The sequence below is a fragment of the Lissotriton helveticus genome, chromosome 12 (assembly GCF_964261635.1).
Source record: "Lissotriton helveticus chromosome 12, aLisHel1.1, whole genome shotgun sequence".
Classification (NCBI taxonomy): Eukaryota; Metazoa; Chordata; class Amphibia; order Caudata; family Salamandridae; genus Lissotriton; species Lissotriton helveticus.
In genome coordinates, this window is record NC_136073.1 from 856846183 (window position 1) to 856866025 (window position 19843).

A 19843-nucleotide genomic window follows, 5' to 3' on the forward strand; every position below is an offset into this window, starting at 1 on the left:
ACCAGGCACAGAGCAGGGGTCCAGGAACAATTACAGGGGGAGGGACAGAACCAGGAACAACAAAAGGGAGGAGCATACAGGAGAACCAGGCATAGTGCAGGGGATAGGAACAATTACAGGGGGGGGGGGCGAGGCCGGGGTTGCCTGATTTTGTGCTAGATAGATGAACTATTGCTTGTCTGAAATCTCTCACCTCCGCTCCAACTGCCCTAACCTTTTACACAGCGCTCGTTTGCTCGCAGGACTTAGGGGATTCAGGACGGTTTCCTCTGCCACTTGCTTTGTGTCCTCTTGTTGAACTCAGCTGCTCCTGCTGCATTCGGAAAGATTCCTTCGCGCCACTGCCGGGGGCTTGGATGGGGACACCGGACACCCAATCAGCACTCATGCTGCCTGGAGTGCCCCGGAAGTCAATTCGCGCCGAGACCTGCCTGTTCAAATCGCACCGAGGGCTTACTATTCCATCCGCACGGTTTCTTAACATCTGCCTCTCCCTGCAGAGCCTTGAATCTGCCTCAGACCACAGGCCCGCTCGCCGCTTCGCTCCTTGCGCGAGCACTGGCACGCGCTCCCATCGAGAAGCTCCAGTTACAGGGCGAGGAGAGCGCGCATGTACGGCCGCGTGAGAGGCAGGGGCGGCACGCGACTGAGGCAAGCCTGGTGTGTTAGGTTGAGAGAGGGTGCCCCTCCTTAGGCGCTTGGTGACTTGTTGGGGGCCTGTAGACGACTGTGCACCTGCCCGTCCTTGTGCAAGACAGTCTGCCCAGTGCTCACCCACATTTGGCGAACGTCACCATACTTCAACAAGGGAGCGCGAAGACACGCCGAGACGAGGTAGGAAGGGGGGGTCTCTGTGTGTGCGTGCGTGTGTGTATGCGCGGCGGCGGCGGGGGGGGGAGTCTGTGTGTGTGAGTGTGTGTATGCGCAGCGAGGGGGGGTCTGTATGTGTGTGTGTGCGTGCGTGTGAGTCTGCTTCCAAGGAGCCATGGGAGACAGGAAGCGCGCGCGACCTGATCCCAGTTCCAAGGTTGCGCGTGCACCTCACTTGTCTCCTGTCTCCCTTGACTCCTTGAAAGGAGGAATGATTGCAATAGAGTCTCGGAAAGACAGATCGCTTCGCGATCTGTTCGCAGTTCCGAGACCTAAACAGGAGATGAGGAACCTTGCAGATAACTCTGCGAGATCTGCCGCTTTGGCAACACAAAGGAGGATATACGATCTCGGCGATTATGCCAACTAGATAATCGCTTGGTTGGAAACGAGGGACCGAGAACGCAATTGGGTGGCTAAGATCTGTGATTCTCAAGGAGTAACGCACATAACTGGTGAGGAGATAGCGGGAGCATTCGCAGAGTATTATGAGGAGGTCTACGCCTCCAACCCGGAACGAACAGAAGCAGAATGTCGGGAACTGTTAGTTGATGTTCGGCTACCCACGCTGTCTGATGCAGATAGGGAGGGCATGGAGAGGGACATTCCAGTCGCAGAGATTGAGGGGGCTAGCCAAGCCAAGATTTGCAGACAGGGAAGGTCCAGAGGCCAAACGGCCTACCCGCGGAGCTATACAAGTGCACGATGAGCATTCTGGCGCCACATATTCCGAACATGTTTGAGGAGGCTAGAGACTTGGGGTATCTGCCATTGGATCAAAAGACGGCCACCATTCATAGTGGTTATACCCAAGACAGACAAGCCACTGAACCAATGTAGCTCTTACAGGCCCATATCCTTATTAAACATGGAAGTTAAATCCTGGCTAATGTCCTGGTGAACCGTCTTTCGGTAGTGATTGCGTCCCTGTTGCACCCCGACCAGTCCGGATTTAGGCCACACCGGAGCACCAGACTAAACCTACGCCGTCTGTATGCCGTGATGCATCTAACTAAATCTCGTCTGAGTGAGGAAGCAGTGCTACTGTCATTAGACGCACCTATGGTGTTCTACAGTATCGAATGGCACTACCTGTTTACAGTCTTGGCTAGATTCGGGCTTGGCCCCCGGTTCCAGTCCTGGATTAGACTACTCTATAAAAACGTATTGGCTAGAGTATTGGTGAATGGCTCCGTCCCCCATTCCTTCGCTTTGCACAGGGGGATGAGACAAGGGAGTCCGCTTTCCCCCATGGTGTTCGCGTTGGCTCTGGAGCCGCTTGCAGCATGGGTGAGAGGAGACCCGGTGGTCTCTGGAATCGTAGGCGGTGGACTGTGGGAAGAGAAAATATCCTTATATGCAGACGATGTCCTTCTATATGCAACTAAGCCTCATTTTACAATTAGCAGACTCTTACAAATGTTTCATCTATTTGGGGGATATTCAGGTTATCAAATTAATTGGGATAAGTCTCTCATGTTCATGCTCACCGATGGCCCTCCACATGCTCTTCCTGGGCAGATAAAGCTCCAATTGAAAGATAGATTCAAATATTTGAGTATTATTAACGCTAAAACGGAAACAGGATTTATAGAATGTAATTTGGTGCACAACTGGAACTCCTGAGAAGAGATATGACGCATTGGCGGACGCTGCCGGTCTCCCTGATGGGGAGAGCGGTTTTGCTCAAAATGATGTCATTGCTGTGTCTGGTTTATGTCCTCAAGAACACCCCGTACAAGATATCTGATAGATTCTTCAAAGAAGTAGATAGTGAGTTGTGGAAATTACTGTGGGATGGGGGCTGTGCAAGAATAGCATTTATCAAACTCCAACGAGGCGTTTATGAGGGTGGCCTGGCTGTACCAGACTTAGAAATAATATTGGGCATTGCAGCTGATAACTATTAACAACTGGATCTTTGGGGATAGGAACGACCCAGCATACCGAGTAGACTACTTCGTGATGGGCCCCAGAGGCTATCCAGGTGCACTGTATCGCCAACAAGCTGGGAAATACATGCCCTCACACACCAAGATTGTGCTGGACGCCTGGCAAGGGGCCAATAAGGTTCTGGGGTGGGATAATAAACTGACAGAACGTACCCCACTATGGGATAGTGATATGCTGGAGGAGGCCGGTAAATTACAGGGATTCTGTAAATGGAAATTGATAGATATAGCCCATCTAGGAGACGTATGGAGGGGCACGGCGATAATCGCGTTCAAAGATCTACTGAAGGAGTTTCAGCTAGCGGAAACAGAAAGATATAGATATATGCAATTGGGGAATGCACTCCGTAGGCATATCAGAGTGGGGGAATGCATTCAGGATTATAGGCCCTTGGAAGACCGACTCTTACTAGATCCGATCCCAGAAAAGGCACTATCCCTTACATACAGGAAGATTGTTAACAGTTCACCTGATCCCCTGGGGACGCTCCGGGAGGCCTGGGAAACTGATATAGGCCTACTGGAAGATGATGATTGGTTAGAGGCCATACAAAGTCCAAGAGAAATAGCAGTCTGAGCGAGATTCACATTAGTACAGTTCAGAATTCTCCACAGATCTTACTCCACGAGTACACTCATGGACAAACTTGGGCGTATCCCCACGGATAGCTGCATGCGGGGATGTGACCGAAGGGGTACCTTCTTCCACATCATTTGGGAGTGTCCAGTTACACAACAATATTGGGGAGGGTAATACATGTGATGTCAGTGGTCCTGGGGCAAGAAATTCCTATAAACGCCAGGTGGCACATACTATGTGTAATGGGGGAATAGATATGGCCGAAATACTAGAACATTTGGCTAATTGTGGCAGCAATGGTGGCTAAGAGAAACATTGACAGGGAGAGGGGAGCCACCCTCTTGTCGAAGGTGGATCAGTGGAAGGCCGACCTAGATTTTGGCGTTGTGCTGCTGAGGAAGTTGTATATGAGAGATGGGGTTGCCCTAGGAATGGGGGAAAATATGGCACCAATGGGAGGCATATAGGGGTCTGTAAGGTAGGGTGGGAGGATATTGTGCATGATACCAGATTCTGAATGCGCTGTTACAATAAAGATGTCAGAGACGTAAGATCCGGTGTGTCGACCACCAATGGACCAAGACACTGCAAATATATGGTTTGATGTTTATACCATCAATTGTCCGTAATGTTGTACTGTATACTGCAAACGATGCATGTTTATAACAAGATTTGTTTAAACAAAAAAGTCTACACATGAGACCCATACAAGAGTGCTTATTATCACAGTGGTCTCAAGCAGGGGGCAACACAGAGTATCTAGTGTTGGTTTCACCCAAGGTCTACCAGGCACTACAGTGGTGGAATACACAAAACACTCAGAAAGGAAGAGACTTTAAAGACCCAATCCCACAGGTGACGATCTCAACAGATGCATTACTAATGGGTTGGGGTGCTCCATGCAAGACATTACAGACAAGGGTCACTGGTCTGCAGGACAACGTACTTTTCATATCAATGTGCTGGAACTAATAGTCATAAATGAGTCCTCAAAGCATTCTACCCAACATAAAAGGAAAGAATGTTTTTCTACGCACGGACAATATGACTGCAATGTACTACATCCAAACACAAGGAGGGACACATTCATTATAGCTATCTCTACTAGCACAAATCATAGTGGAAATGGGCCATCAAACACAAAATACACATCCGGGCACAATACATATCGGGGTGGACAACTTCCTAGCAGACCTACTAAGCAGGAAGTAATCACAAATCCACACTTAAGTCCTACCAACATGCTTCCAATGGTGGAGGACTCAAACTATAGATCTCTTTGCCACTGTGGAAATAAGAAAAAAGCCAACACTTTGCATCAAGATATCCACACCCACAATCCAAGGGCAATGAACTATGGAGGAAACTCAGACAGACTTCCCTAACTGATACTCATATCCCCAACATGCGCACGTCAACCATGCTACACAACCCTGATGGAACTGTCCCTCGTATATCACAAGAAGTTTCCCAACATTCCAAGTCTTCTAGCTCACAGTGGGGGCAGAGTCAGGCACCCCAATGTAGCACAACTTGCAGTCTGGCTCCTGAGGTCTTAGAATTCAGTTACTACAATTAATTCCAACATTTATGGACATTCTAAAGGAAGCCATTAGACCAAAAACAAGGGCTTGTTATGCAGCAATATTGAAACATTTTGTTCATTACTGAGCTGCAAACAAAATAAACCCTTCTTAACCATCCGAACAGCAACTAGTATGTTACTTTTTACATCTTCAAAAAGCATATTTGGAATTCACATCTATAAGACTGCATTTAGCTGCAATTGTTGCATATCTACAAAACAGGAAAAATCTATCACTTTTTCATTAACCTGTCATAAAAGCATTAATGGAGAGACTTAAAAGAGTCAGTTCGAAGCATGTGAGCTGTAGATCACATGCTGTGCATAGCCTGCCATCTAGTGTTGGGTCCGGATGTTTGCACTTTGTTTTGGTTCGAAGAAGTCTTTTCCAGTCACGAGGTAGGTGATTCCTCTTTTCAGTGATAGTGCGCATGGGCATCGACTCTGTTGTTAGATTGTTTTTTTGCCGCCATTGGGTTTGGATGTGAATTGATGCGCTCCAGTTCGGCACCGTTTCTTGTGTTCCCTTCAACGCACAATCCCCTACCCTCGATGGTATTGTTTCTCGATCTTGTTTCCTATTCTCCACGTATCGTTTCAAACCAAAAAATATTCGATTGGAAAACTCGTGGAGGGCCATAGGGCCTACCCGTGCCGGGCTCGCTAGCAGTCGATGGAATGGACTTCATTTAAAGCTCTGTCCCGGGTTTCGCGCCACGTTTCGGCGCACTGACCTGCACGAAGTGTGCAATCTTTGTTTGTCCCGCAAAACAATGAGAAAGACTACGACGTGTGCAGATCGTTTCGATTGTAGCAGAAGCTCCGTGACCGTCGGGCTCGATGTCACGAAATGCAAAAATAACGCAGCTCCGTACTGGACATCTTCGGAGAAGACTCCAACCAAGAACACTCTCAAGAAGTCGAGGAAGAAGAACATGTCTTCATGTCCGAAGCCGACTCCAACATGGAAGAAGAGGAGCAAGTTACACCGGGTCAACGTACCATGAGTTCAGAACCCCCCCTTGCCCCAACAACCAAAACCTAAAAAGGCTCCGGTCCTTCCTCTGCCTACGGGTCAAGATCGGCACCGACAAAAAGTTTCGAGCACCCCTTCCCGGTGCCGAAACACAAAGAAAAACCTTCCAGCTCGGGATCGAGTCAGCCCCCTAGCGGCACCGATTCGAAATCCTCGCCGCGGAAAACCAATCTTCCAACTTTGTCCAAACCTGAATCTTCTGTACCGAAGAGTTCGGAGCCAAAACTTCCGATGCCAAAAATTACAACTAAAGAGAAAAACACTCCAACAAAAGATTTTCGGTTCGATGTTTCAACTCCGGATCAGGACCAAAAAGAACTGGTTTTCAACCCAGGTACTGGACATATTCATGCCAAATTACCGGAAAAAAGGAAATTGGCACATCAAGATGAGCATCATATACCTCTAAAGAAAATGAATATGGGTACAAACCCATCACCACCTTATATTCCACCTCCTTCATCTACTAATCCTCACCTACTTATTACCCCCACTTATTCACGACCACCACTATCACCTGACCCACAGGATGAGGGGGTGGGTATGGGGAAGACAACAGGCTACAAGATGTTGATCCATGGGAGGATTATAATACTGATCCTGAGTTGTATCCATCTGGGCCACCACCTCCTGATGACAATATAGGTTATATTGAGCTTTTTAATAGGGTTGCTCACTATCATGGAGTGGAATTACATAAAGAAACTTTAGAAGAGGACTTCTTATTCGAGACATTAAGCTCCACTCAAAAAACAACACACACTTTAGCAATGCTTCAGGGGATGCTTAAGCATGCAGATGAGGTTTTTAAGGACTTTGTCAGGGCAAGAATATTCACGCCAAGGGTTGAGAAAAAATATTAACCAGCACCTACTGATCCTTGTTACATCAAGGGGCAACTATAGACTTTAGTGGTCTCTAATGCTTGTAAAAAAGCAAATTCACAAACAACAGGTGAGGCCCCTCCTCCTGATAAAGAGCCAAGTTAATTTATGCCTCTGGTAAACGGGTAGCTTCTCAGGCAGCTAATCACAAGCGCTTTGCCAATGCTCAGGCTTTGCTAGCTAGATATAATAGAGCTCATTACGATGAGTTGGAAAAATGTATCCAATGTCTGCCTGATGGGCATAAAGCTAAGGCAAATGATTTCATACAAGAAGGAAAACTCATTACCAATACCTCCATCAAATGTGCATTAGATGCAGCAGACAAAGCAGCACGTGCATTAAACACAAGCGTGTTGCTACGCAGACATGCATGGTTAAGAATATTGGGTTTCAAACCTGAGGTACAGGCCTCCATTCTTAATCAACCTTTTGACAAGAAACACCTATTTGGTCCAGCAGTTGACACCTCACTGGAGAAAATAAAAAAGGACATCGAGGTCGCAATGTACTACATACAAAAACAAGGGGGGACACACTCTCTCCAGCTGTCACACCTATCACAGACTATTTGGACATGACCCATACATCGCAAAATGTTTCTCCTAGCATAACACCTTTCAGGAGTAAACAATCAGATTGCAGATCTGCTCAGTCATCAAAGACAACAGATCCACGAATGAGAACTCCACCCTCAAGTTCTCCTGCATTCTTTCAAATGTGGGACTTTCCAGACATAGATCTGTTCACCACAAACCTAAAAGCAAAATGCCCAAACTTCGCATCCAGACATCCACACCCATTGTCCAAGGGCAATGCACTATGGATGAATTGGTCAGGGATATTTACCAACGCTTTTCCACCTCTCACATTCATTCCATTAGTGGTTCGAAGCTCAGACAGGTGTCCCTGACATTAATCCTAGTTGCTCCCACATGGGCTCGACAACCCTGGTTCACAACCCCGTTGGAGCTCTCAGTAGTTACCCACCAAAAACTACACCTCACTCCCAATATGCTCACTCAGAACCATGGAGAAATATGACATGCAGATCCCAGGAATCTGAACCTTGTGATCTGGAGCCTGAATTTTTAGAGTTTGGCTATCTTAATCTTCTACCAGACTGTATAAATATTATCAGAGAGGCTAGACGGCCTACCACAATAGCATGCTATGCAGTAAAGTGGAAGCAATTTGTGATACACTGCAGTAACAATCAAATAGATCCACTGAACACTTCAGTTCAAAACATCATTTGCTATTTACTACATCTGCAGCTTTCCAATTTAGCATGCTCTCCCATATGCTTACATCTTGCTGCAATAGCTGCATACCTACCGAACAGACAACATCTGTCTCTTTTTAGAGTGCCTGTCATCAAAGCATTTATGGAGGGGCTTAAAAGAATCATTCCTCCAAGACTTCCACCTGCTCCAATGTGGAAGCTCAACATTGTCCTCACCAGGCTAATGGGTCCTCCTTTTGAACCGTTGCATAAATGTGAAACACAATTTCTTACTTGGAAGGTAGCTTTCCTCATAGCTATCACATCTCTGAGGAGAGTGGGTGAGCTTCAGGCACTAACCAAACAAGAACCATTCTTACAAATACATCAAAACAAAGTGGTTCTGCAGACCAACCCTAAATGTCTACTAAAGTAATTTCTGCCTTTCATATCAACCAATCTGTTGAGTTGCCTGTGTTCTTCCCTCAACCAGATTCTGTGGCAGAACGTGCTTTACACACTTTACTTGTGAAAAGAGCTATTCTTTACTATATAGAAAGGACAAAACCTTTCCGCAAAACAATGTTTTGTCGCTTTTGCTCCACCACATAAACACAATCCAATATCAAAGTAAGGCATTGCAAGGTGGATAGTCAAATGCATTTCAAATATGCTATACAAAAGCAAAAAGAACTTTAACAATTCCCCCTAGAGCACACTCCACTTGCAAACTAGGGGCTTCTCTGGTATTTCTAGGAAACATACCCATAGATGATATCTGGAAAGCTGCAACATGGTCTACACCTCACTCATTCACAAAACACGTTTGTGTAGATGTATTAGCAAGACAGCAAGCTAGTGTGGGCCAAGCAGTTTTAAGTACACTATTTCAGACCACTGCAAAAGCTACAGGTTAGCCACCGCTTAGGGAGATAACTGCTTTTTAGTCCATGCACAGCATGTGATCTACAGCTCACATGCCTCGAACGGAAAATGCTACTTACCCAGTATGCATCTGTCCTTGGCACGTAGAGCTGTAGAGCCACATGCACCCAAACCCGCCTCCCCGGGTACCTATACCTGTTGCAGTTACATCTTACTTAAATACATACATACATGGACATCTCTTACTACTCTTACTAACTTCATTATCACCCTCTGCTGCAAACAATCTAACAATGGAGTCGATGCCTATGTGCACTATCACCGAAAGGAGGAGTCAACTACCTCGTGACTTCTTCAAACAAAAACAAAGTGCAAACATCTGGACGCAATACTAGATGGCAGGCTATTCACAGCATGTGACTCTACAGCTCTACATACCAAGAACAGATGCATACTGGGTAAGTAGCATTTTCTTTCCACCACGTGTACACCTCCTGTACGAGCATGAAACCTTAATATTGTATTAACATCAATGCATAAATGTCAAATACCGTTTCCAACGTGGAAAGCACATTCCTTGTTGTAGGAATCTGGCTCTGTATAAACTATACCAAAGAAAGGTATAAACGGCAGAGAATCCAGTGGATCCTGAAAGGTAGGCAGAGGCTAAAGTAGATAATACCTTACTCTCTATTTGTGGTAGTGTGGGCGAGCAGTAAGGCTTGATCAAAGGGTAGTGTTAAGCATTTATTGTACACGCTCAAGCATGAAATGATTTCACAGACTCAAAGACTGAACTTTGACCAATTTGTTTTGTGTAAAAATAATGTTTAGTTGTATTTTATTTTTAGAACCAAGCAAGGCCAGGCACAGGTAAGTTTAATAGTACTTTGCAAGATTGATGCAGTTGAATACAGTTGAATGCAATTGGTTTGGTTACAGGTAAGTAAAATGTTCATAAACAGTCGAATGTACTATGCAGATATTTTGTAATTTCTTTTTAGATTCCCCCAGGGTCAAGGATGTACTGAAAGAGCACCCTCAGCAGCACTAGGGTGGCCGGGTGCAGAGTGCTGAGGCCCAATGTTATCCAATGGGGAATAGGGGGCCTCTGGTTGGTGGCTGCTCAGGGACACGTCACTTGAATGTGGGAGCAAAGCTCCTAGGGTTTAGCTCAGAGCAAAGGGGGTCCGAGTCAGCACACAAGGTGCCCCTACAGCGGCACAGGGGCAACCAGGTGCAGAGTGCTGGTTTGGCGTTGGGTGCCCTGTTGGTTTCAATGGAGGTTGATGGTTTTAGATTTTGGCTGCAGGCTCGGTCAAGGAAGTCTTCCAGGAGGAACCAACAGCTGGGCATATAAGTTGGAGGGCTCGGGACGTAGGTGCACCTCGGGTTGTCTTATCCAGGGCGCAAGTGGGCTGGATGCAGGGGTGCCTTTTGAGGTCGGATTTCATCTTACAGGGACACTCGCAGCTGGGTGGGGTGTCCGTGCACAGGCTGCAGGCAACATCGTGGAGTCCTGGAGGGGTCAACTGCTGGGGGACCTCGCTAGGACCAGTGGGCAACTCGGGCCCTGGGCGACCGGTGCAGTGGTGGTCCCAGGCGCTGGGTTTCTCTGTCTTCAGCAGGCTCTGAGTCTTTCTTTGGAGATTCTTCTGAACAGAGCTGCTGTTTAAAGGAGAGCTGGTCTTCATTGAAGGCAGTCAGTCCTCCCAGGGGTTCTGGAGGTTGCTGCTTGGAGGCCAAGGCGACTTTTGGCGCAGGATCTCTGGAAACTGCAGATGAGACAGTAGAGCTGGGGCCAAGTCAGTTCTTCTCTGCAGTCTCCTCTGCTGTGCGTCTTCTTTCGTCCTTCTTCGTAGGTTGCGGGAATCTCTCTTCTGGGTTTAAGGCTGCCCCCTAAATACTGTATTTAGGGGTCTCGAGGTCAGTAGCCAATGGGCTACTGACCTTAGAGTGACTACGCCGTTGGTGTGCTCACCCCATGTGGGGGAGTGGGCAAATCCCTAACACTGAAGAGTAGGCTTTACCTCACCTCCCCCACCTCAGGGGTAGGGTTGGCAGAGGTGGGCACGCAGTCTGGGCTGTTAACATTTTTACAACCTGTCCTCCCGCTGAAAAAGGGGTGAGACAGGAAGGGGGCCTGTTCCTGATAGCAGAAGAGGCCAGGGTTTACGTTACAAAGGCGGCAAGGCCTTTGAAGCTCCCTGGCCACAGATGGCTCTTCCTGACCTAAGTCCAGGAAAGGCTTTGTTTCTGAGCCCAGGGGGCGAAGGCTCCCATCCCAGAGGGCCAGAAACATGTCTCGTGGTGGTAGGCTGGTATTTACCAGTCAGGGAACCCACCAGAAGCTGGTCGTTTTTCAGAGGGCAACTCTAGGATGCCCTCTGGGTGCATTGTACAATAAATCCCACACTGGTATTAGTGTGGGTTTCTTATGCTGAGAAGTTTGCTACCAAACTTCCCATAATTCAGTAAAGCCATTATGGTGCTGTGAAGTTCATGATTACAAACTCCCAGACCATATACTCTTTATGGCATTACTGCCCTTACAATGTCTAAGAATGGATTTAGACACTGTAGGAGTACAGTGCTCATGCAACTGCACCCTCACCAGTGGTATAGTGCACCCAGCTAGAAGGGTGTCTTAACCTATACCATAGGCAGTGGGTTGTAGGCATGGCATATAGGTATGTGTGCCATGTTGATTCTTTACTTTTCTCTGCACCAAAACACACAGCCTACAATGGCAGTGTGTGTGTTTTACAGGACCGCGCCTCTAAGGGTGGCACAATATGTGCTGCAGCCCTTAGAGGCCTTCCCTGGTCATCAAGTCAAAGTGCATCAGAAATCAGGCAAAAAGTGTGGGGGGTACTGCAACAGAAACCCACTTTCCTACACTAGTTGCTACTGCATCACTCAGAAGAGTCAGCGAAATACCTGCACTCGCAATTCAGGAAACGTAATTTGAAGAATTCCACAACAAAAACAGAATAAGCACACACCCAATGTTTCTGCCAAAAGTTATATACTGTTTCCATTTAAATCAAACATTAGACTTACTAGTCTTCTTTCCTAAACCATGGCAGAAGCGTTCAGAGAGTGTAAATCTGCAGCACTACATGCTACGAATAGTTGTTTACAGGGTGGGTAAAAACGTAACAGAAAACTTTGAATCTTACAGACAGCTAGCACACAGTGATGAAATGAAATGAATTCGTACTTGTATAGCGCACTTATACCCTGAGGCGTCTTGGCGCTGTACGCACACCGCTGTGGAACCCTTCCTGGCTTTTCCCTGTGAAATGCCCACTCCTGGGCACCCCCAAGGTGAAGCCAGGCATCCCAGCGCTGTTGGGGCCGTTGTGGAGATTAAGCAAGCTATTGCCCAGAGTTGCAGAGTGGGACCCATGATTAGAATAGGCACCAAGGCGAGAATTATCAGGTCCAAGGAAACTGAGCCCAAGACCCGCCGAGGTGGGAATTGAACCCTGGCCCCGGGCCAGACCTCTGCATCAGGGTCTGCCGCTCTAACCATTGAGCCACACTTCTTCACAGTGCCAGCCAAAGGATGTCCCTCTTAGAAACCCAGAAGTGGCCAGCCTTCCCCCTACATAAAATACAAGGTAAGTGAGGTAGTTATTTATTTTTTAAGGAACTGTGTAGAAGGATCACGGACCTCCACCAATCCATTTCAACTCAATTTTTGAAGCCTCAGGAATAGAAGCAGAAATATTAAGGCTACATCCTTGAGCCACCTCTCAAAATGTACTGAGGTGCTGTTGCTATGCTCCATGTCAGTAAGAGCAGCCTTAAAGTGACAGTGTAGCTTTTTCACAGATGTTTGTCTCTTAGAGACAATTCTTTTTTTTCCTCTTTTACATTGTATAAAATGAATACGTTTATTGTAGCAATGCTGCAAGGTGTTAATATCCGATTTTTAAAATCCCAATATGATTTTTTGAATTTCTTCTATACATTTGTTATTTGTTTTAAATCTGAAAGATACTGCTTATCATTGTCATTGCTCTTGCTTATATGGAGTTTATTCTCTCATGTATAGTCCTGCAATACAGCAGACTACAACCACAGTTCTTTAACATGTGTATTTGCTCATCGCAGTACCTTCATTCAAGAATACTACTCTAGAGATTAAAGGAATAAGAAGACAGAGTTACTACGGAGAGTAACTTTCCTTTTATATTTCAGGAACAATACACTCCAGTCAGATGCCCAAGTTGAAAGTACAAAATCATCCACTGAAAACCATCAGTCAAAAGGGTATAAAAAAGGAGCTGCCGCAGAAGAAGCGGTGTCAGAACCAGCGCCTCAAACCACACCTTCCGAAGAGTGGAGCATTGAAGGCCCGCACTAGCCCAACAGCAGACCCAGCAACAGACATACAAATGCCAGCTTCACCTACTGCAGAGGTAATTACACCAATACCTGCAAATTTGTGTGCAATCATTTTCCAACGCTGTGTCCTCTGAATTTGGCGACAAGCTCTTTTAAATTTGTTTATTTCTCGCAGCTATGTGCTGTCCCACAGGCTAAGAAGGTGGCATTTGAAAAGGAACAGTTATCCTGCCAGGAGGCTTTTGAGCGCTTTGCCACACAGAAGAGAGAGCCGTGCACAGAGGACGAACTTACAGAAAACCTTAGCATCAACGATGAGCTGGGAGATGCCGAAAACTCGGACGGAGCCAGTGAGACTAGTGACCTCAAGGTACAAGACATTTGCTAGCCCTGGGAAACAGTGCGGAGGTTGGTGCTGTCATGATTAGTGTCTTATTGCTTACTGGACCTAAAGAGAAACGCCGCCTCATACATTTAGATGTACATAAAGCCTTTCTTCCCACCCCACAAGGTAATGGATTTAATGAATAACCTCCATGGCATTTTAAACTCCTGCACCACATGCAAAAAATAGCAGCTCAAGAAATGTAGGTTTACTCTATTTGAAAGTATGACTACTTGCAGTAAAATTATTCCTGCAATGCTTATTCCTCCCTTGCATACCATCTAAAACATACCCTCCAATGCATTCCATACAATGAAGATCATCTGGAATGTCTAGCCCGGGGTCTCCAACCTTTTCTGTAATGAGAGCTACTATTGGCTATGAATATTAGTAGCACTGCGGTAGTGTACTCATCAGACTATATACATTAGTAGCCACCATATGCAGGGTTACTACCAGTGATCACCTCAGTGCATCAGGCATGGCTGCCAGCAGTAATGTAATTTAAAAAGGCTTTGTCAATATGAAATGCCTCTACATGGCTAATACATAACAGCCATAACTGCAGTGCCTCTGTTACCAAGGTAATAACATTTGTAAAAAAAAGTCTCCTCAATGCCACATGATTTATCACTCAAATATCGTGTTTAGGTATATAGTGGAAATTCATCCATTTTCCATAAAATGTCAGCTTGTTAGTTCAGAAAATAAACATTTTCATCTCGAATTATGAACTCAATTATGGTATACATAAATTATTTCAGCCATGCAAAAGCATCTAATTGAGTAGGATTGGCAGCACACAAAAGAGCTACTTGCAGGTAGTTAGAGAGCGACCAATAGCTCAAGGGCTTGTCGTCGGAGAAGCCTGGTTTAGCCTATTGTGCCTCACTGCATGCAACATAAAACTTACCATGGAATGCCTATCTCCCTAGTAAAAATGCATGTAGTTCTGGCATTTCTACTCTTCCAGTCTCACTACATGCTATAAAGAAAGTTCTCAGGCACTTTTTCATTTCTGCCTCTATTAAAGCTCACATGAAACACTCAAGTATTTCTTTCCAATAACTCAGTTTATTATTTTAATCCGAGGCCATTTCAAGGAGTATTTCCATCTCAAAACATGAGCATGCCTTTACCTCTGTGCCATGACAGCTTACTTGGTCATTTTCAGCCACACTAGGACTTATGTGAATTTATCAGCTCCTACAAAAGAAAAACAGCCTGCATGTATGACCCTTCCTGGATACCTATTCTACTTCACAGTACGAAGACACAATTAACACATTGTTCTTTGCATAACTTTTAGTGTCTTGATGATCCTGTCCATAAATTTCCGATAAGCATACCATACCACTGTGTTTTTATTTTTTTAAGGTACCCAGCACATTTGCAAAGTTTGAGATTACAAAGAGCCGACGCCATCCACTGGGAAAACCTCCAACTCGTTCCCCAAACTCTGTTCTCAAACAGGAAGCTTCAAGTGATGAAGGTGATGTTCCTGGAAGTGGTGGGAATAAGTGCAGATAAGTGGGCTATAGTGATTGGTTGACAGCATGGTTGATGTAGAGTTTGATGGCCCTCACTGAACAGGGTTCTAATGAAGGGCAGTATGCATGGCGTGAAATAGAGGCGTTGTGTGCAGCATGCTCTGCTTTTCATCCTTCAGTGCAGAAACAATCAAAAACAATTCATAAAAAGATGTCATCACTTCAGACTTTTAGAATGGGTTCTGCTTAAGCAGTTGATGTATTTCAGTAGCCGTTCTATCAGAAAAGCTTAATGTTGGTTCAAGTTGTGACAGCAACATAGAGCATTCTTCTTTGTAAAAGTGCATCATGTCCAAAGTCTTAACTTTGGCTAGTGAGACAATAACTGGATGTACAAAGATATTACAGACATACATATTGACAGCCTTTGTGCATGATGATTATATGCAGGAGAATAAAAAAACTATCCTTATGACATTCTAGCAAGTTAAAGAGCTATTTCAGCGTATTCAATGCTAGTACTGGCGATGGAATAGTGTGGATGAAGGAGTCTGAGCAGGCTCTAAAATTGAAATATAGACTAAGCATGGGTGATGCAGAGGTAGCCAGGCTCTCAGATCTCAGCCTGCAAGTGGGAACATATCAGAGTGTGAGATAATTCAGGAGATGCAGTGCAATGGATGACTTCAAAGACTAAAATGATGAGTGGCCTGTAGAGGTGTAAGTGCTTCTTGGCAAACTAACCAGTTTAGATCTACTAAGCTGCGAGCAAGAGACTTGGGAGATTAAATAAGCTGTGTGTAGGGCAGTTTGTAACTTTACCTGAGATAAGTGGCAGTGTATTGCAACAGAACCAATAATAGGATGTAACGGTGGCTCTGCTGGTGTGGAAAACATGGTCAGATTTGAACAATATTTGGATTTGCTTTGTGGTAGATATGAATGAATTCAGCTTCATGTTGGAGTTAACAAGATAGGAGGGCAAAAAAGAAGGAAGAGATTAGAATGTAATCTGCATATAATTGGTACGAAAAGTCAAGAAGCTGAGCTGTCTCCAAAGATATAGTGTGAAGAAAGAAAATGAGGCTTCAGGTCGACCTAAGACCGCCCCTAGGTTCTGAAGAACAAGGAAAGAAGGGAGGTGGAGCCAGAGAGGTAAGGAGAGGAACTCTGAGCCGGTACTAATGTTACCCAAAAGTAGGGAGTTGAAACAAGGGAATGGTGATGAACTATGTTGAATTATTCCAGTAAGTAGAGGGGAAACAAGACAGGTGTTTATGACACTTGTGCAGTTTTCAATGAAACTGAGTGATTGGAAACAGGAACTCAGTGGATTATAGCGCCTTTTTGAGCAGGTAAGACAATCGAAGACTAGGCCCTTAAGCATTTTAGAGTAGTAAGGCAGAAGGGAAATAATTTGACGGGGAGATTTCAGCCATTGCGGCATTGTGAATAGTAACCGTACCGGACAGGGGAAGAAGGTAACTACTCAATAGCTCAATCGAAGTGGAACTGAATGGATGAAACGTAGCACATAAAGAATTAACAATGTAAATAACTGCTATTTGCTTTATGGGAGAAGTGACGAAAGTCGACAAAGCGATAGTTAGGAGAGAGATAACAGGTGTTAAGGATGGAAGGGAATTATCTGTCAAGAGGGTACCAAATACGGATCAGATAGTGGACATTTTATAGATTAACTACTTGACAAATCCACAGGCATATATGCCTGCTGGGGAGAATAGATAAGTAGTAGTGCTGATAGGTCTCTTAGGACGGAGTCACAGAAGTAACGAGGTCATGGAAGTAGTTGGCACAAATAGCACTAGGTATGATTCTAGTCTGTTTGATTTCCCTTTACAATTTCTCTTTGACAGCACCAAAGCGCTTAGTTATGAAGCTAGTAATTTATAGTTCACAAAAAATCTGTAAATGTCAGATCCAAAAAACCTAACCAAGGGAATGGGGATTCCGCTGAATGCGCGAAAAAACCCAAGAACCCTGTCCAAAGAAAAGAAAGTTATTTTCTTGAGTCTCCTCACTCACCCAGGGTTGCCTCTAGGTGACATGCTTCATCATTGGGGCCATCCCAAACAGCTGCTGCTTGGGGCGTGCTGCGACTTGCCGAACTACATAGGAGCACTTTTTTGTGAAGAAATGTGTAGTGGAGTGTTCGTGGAGTGGTGAAAGTGATGTTAAAAATACCTAGGTAGTGAGCTAATGTTCTATTCTTGCTCCTAGTTGGTATGGATAAAAAGGGGGTTAAATAGTAGGGAAAATATATAACTGTTATGTATACATGGTCCCTAATATTAGGTCGACATGTTTCGAGGTATCCCCTAAACCTCTACTTCAAGATCACATGGGGAACAGCCCCATGCGTTCCACTTCTTGTGAACACCTATAATAAAGTGTGGATGCACACCTAATGTGTGAGCACCCGATTTAAAATACATACGGTTTAGTCTTTGACTCGTAATATCTGTTCAGGGAATAAAACAGATTGAAAAGTTAGTACATAATGCCTGCCCACCTCTCACGTGGGCAGGTCCATACCCAATGAGGTAATCCGAACAATGTACTCCTCTATAGTCGATGTCCTTCGAGATAATAATTAATTAGTGCTTTAATCTAATGTGACATAATAAAACACATCAGACGTCTCCTTTGTGAGAAAGCATAGTTAGATGCAGATATATGACTTTAAAAACACTCGTGAAAAAAACTGGACACCATATGACATACAACATATAAACACGTAATGTTCTTAAAACTTCTGGAACATACTTATGCTTTGGCAATACTATGTTATGTTATGTTATGTTATAGGGGAATTTGTTAAGCGCACGGCTACTCCAAGGAGTGTCCTGGCGCTTTCTTTACCCCAGAAAAGAATAGATGAAGGAACAACCAGCTGTAGCTGACTAATCTGCACTACTGTTGAAAAAGCCAGGTCTTTAAGCTTCACCTAAAGCTGAGGAGATCACGTTCTTGTCTAAGGGAAAAAGGAAGGCTATTCCATAATTTTGCCGCTACTACTTGAAAGGAGCGACCTCCTTTGGAAGAACGGCAAAACTTAGGCACAATTGTCAGCTGCGGAGATGATGATCGCAGCGTTCTAAGCGGTTTGTAGGGCTGAAATGTGTTCCTAATGTACGGGGCTCCAGTGTTATTTAGAACCTTTGTCTCACTGGTAACCAGTGCAAGGATCTAAGGTGGGGAGACATGTGTGACCTGGGTCCGACCATAAGCACGGACCTAGCAGACACATTTTGAACTACCTGTAAGCGGTTCAGTAAATAGTCCGGAAGGCCCAGGGACAACACATTTACGTAGTCCTACCTTGATATGACTATGCCTCATGGACTGCTGGGGTAGAGGGGCTTGTAGTCATACCCTAAAGAGATACAGAGCATTGTAGTTAACTGTGAGCGAAGAGAAGAAAATAAGAGAACTACCAGCAAGGCATATTGCTGTGTCTACCCATAACGTGGATGGCAGATGCTCAAAGGAACTGAAAAAATTGAAACAATAGTGCTTTGAAAGACGGAGGTGTGCTTTGAGGAAGTAAGTTCCTTTCCCTCAACAGGTTCTTCCGGACATTTCAAAGTACTATTTGTTGTATTTTTTAAGAACATTACGTGCACAAGCGCTGCCTAGGCTCAACCAAAACATTACAGTGATAGGATTTGAAAGATGCTACCTAACCTTCATTTTGCTCGCTTTTGCACCAGATCTATAATCTAACTACATGGTTTAAGTTTACTGGGGAGCCCAATGGAGCAGGGACTTATTCTAAAGTTTATTACTTCAATGAAACACAATGTAGAACCAGGAATACAGATATGATGCCTTGCGGGAGACATGTGCTTCAGATGTCTCTCTTAGGGCGACGAGAATCAGTGCAGGAATTTAGTGAAGATACCCATGATGTAAAACTGTTCCTCCACCAGAAGGGAGAAAAATCTATTGGCTGCAGTTTGTCTAATCGTTTTTCATTGTTGTGCTAGATCCAAATATCTTTCTGCGTATCCTCAGACAATTAAATTAACATGCTCTATTTTTGTTGTTCCTAGAAGTTCTCTCTCTCTCAGGAGAAGAGGACGTCAGTGATCCAGAAACCCTAAAATCTTTGCTATCCCACCTCTGGAAAAACAAGGCACCAAACTTCCTGTCAGAGAAGAGATTCAATGCTGCAGCAGCCTTAATCCAGCCTTATTGTTCAATTTGTTCTCTCTTCTTTCCATATCAGCAGGTTTGTCTACAGCTCTTCAACATTCAAGCTTTACCAACATCTCCTACTATAGATTTGGAAAGACTATGAATGGGAGTGACAAAGAATGTGCACATCCTCTGCAAAATGTTTTTCACCTTTTTCTTGATCCAAGATTGCTCGTCCTGTTTTGATGTGTTCATCTCTCCATCCATACTTGTGTTCCTCTCCATCAACCACGTATCTTTGTGCTTGTTCTCCATCAGCTGCTGCTCAGATTTGCTCAACTGCCAACAGTTTTTTGATTGCATGCCCAGTTCTCCTGTTTGCCACCCTGCTACCCTAACGTACATTTACCAGTCCCCTTCAAGTTCTCGTTTGT

General features: G+C 44.9%; 1 protein-coding gene across 2 annotated transcripts in view; it reads left to right on the top strand.

Moving 5' to 3' along the window:
* KDM4B (lysine demethylase 4B) overlaps nucleotides 1-19843 on the top strand; it is a 374991-nt gene that overhangs the window by 260351 nt on the left and 94797 nt on the right. For both annotated transcript variants that reach the window (XM_078669809.1, XM_078669808.1), the window contains exons 12-15: nucleotides 13227-13447; nucleotides 13549-13743; nucleotides 15136-15250; nucleotides 19325-19503. In XM_078669809.1, coding sequence (XP_078525935.1) covers nucleotides 13227-13447; nucleotides 13549-13743; nucleotides 15136-15250; nucleotides 19325-19503 — 710 coding nt within the window. The remainder of the gene's footprint in view (nucleotides 1-13226; nucleotides 13448-13548; nucleotides 13744-15135; nucleotides 15251-19324; nucleotides 19504-19843) is intronic.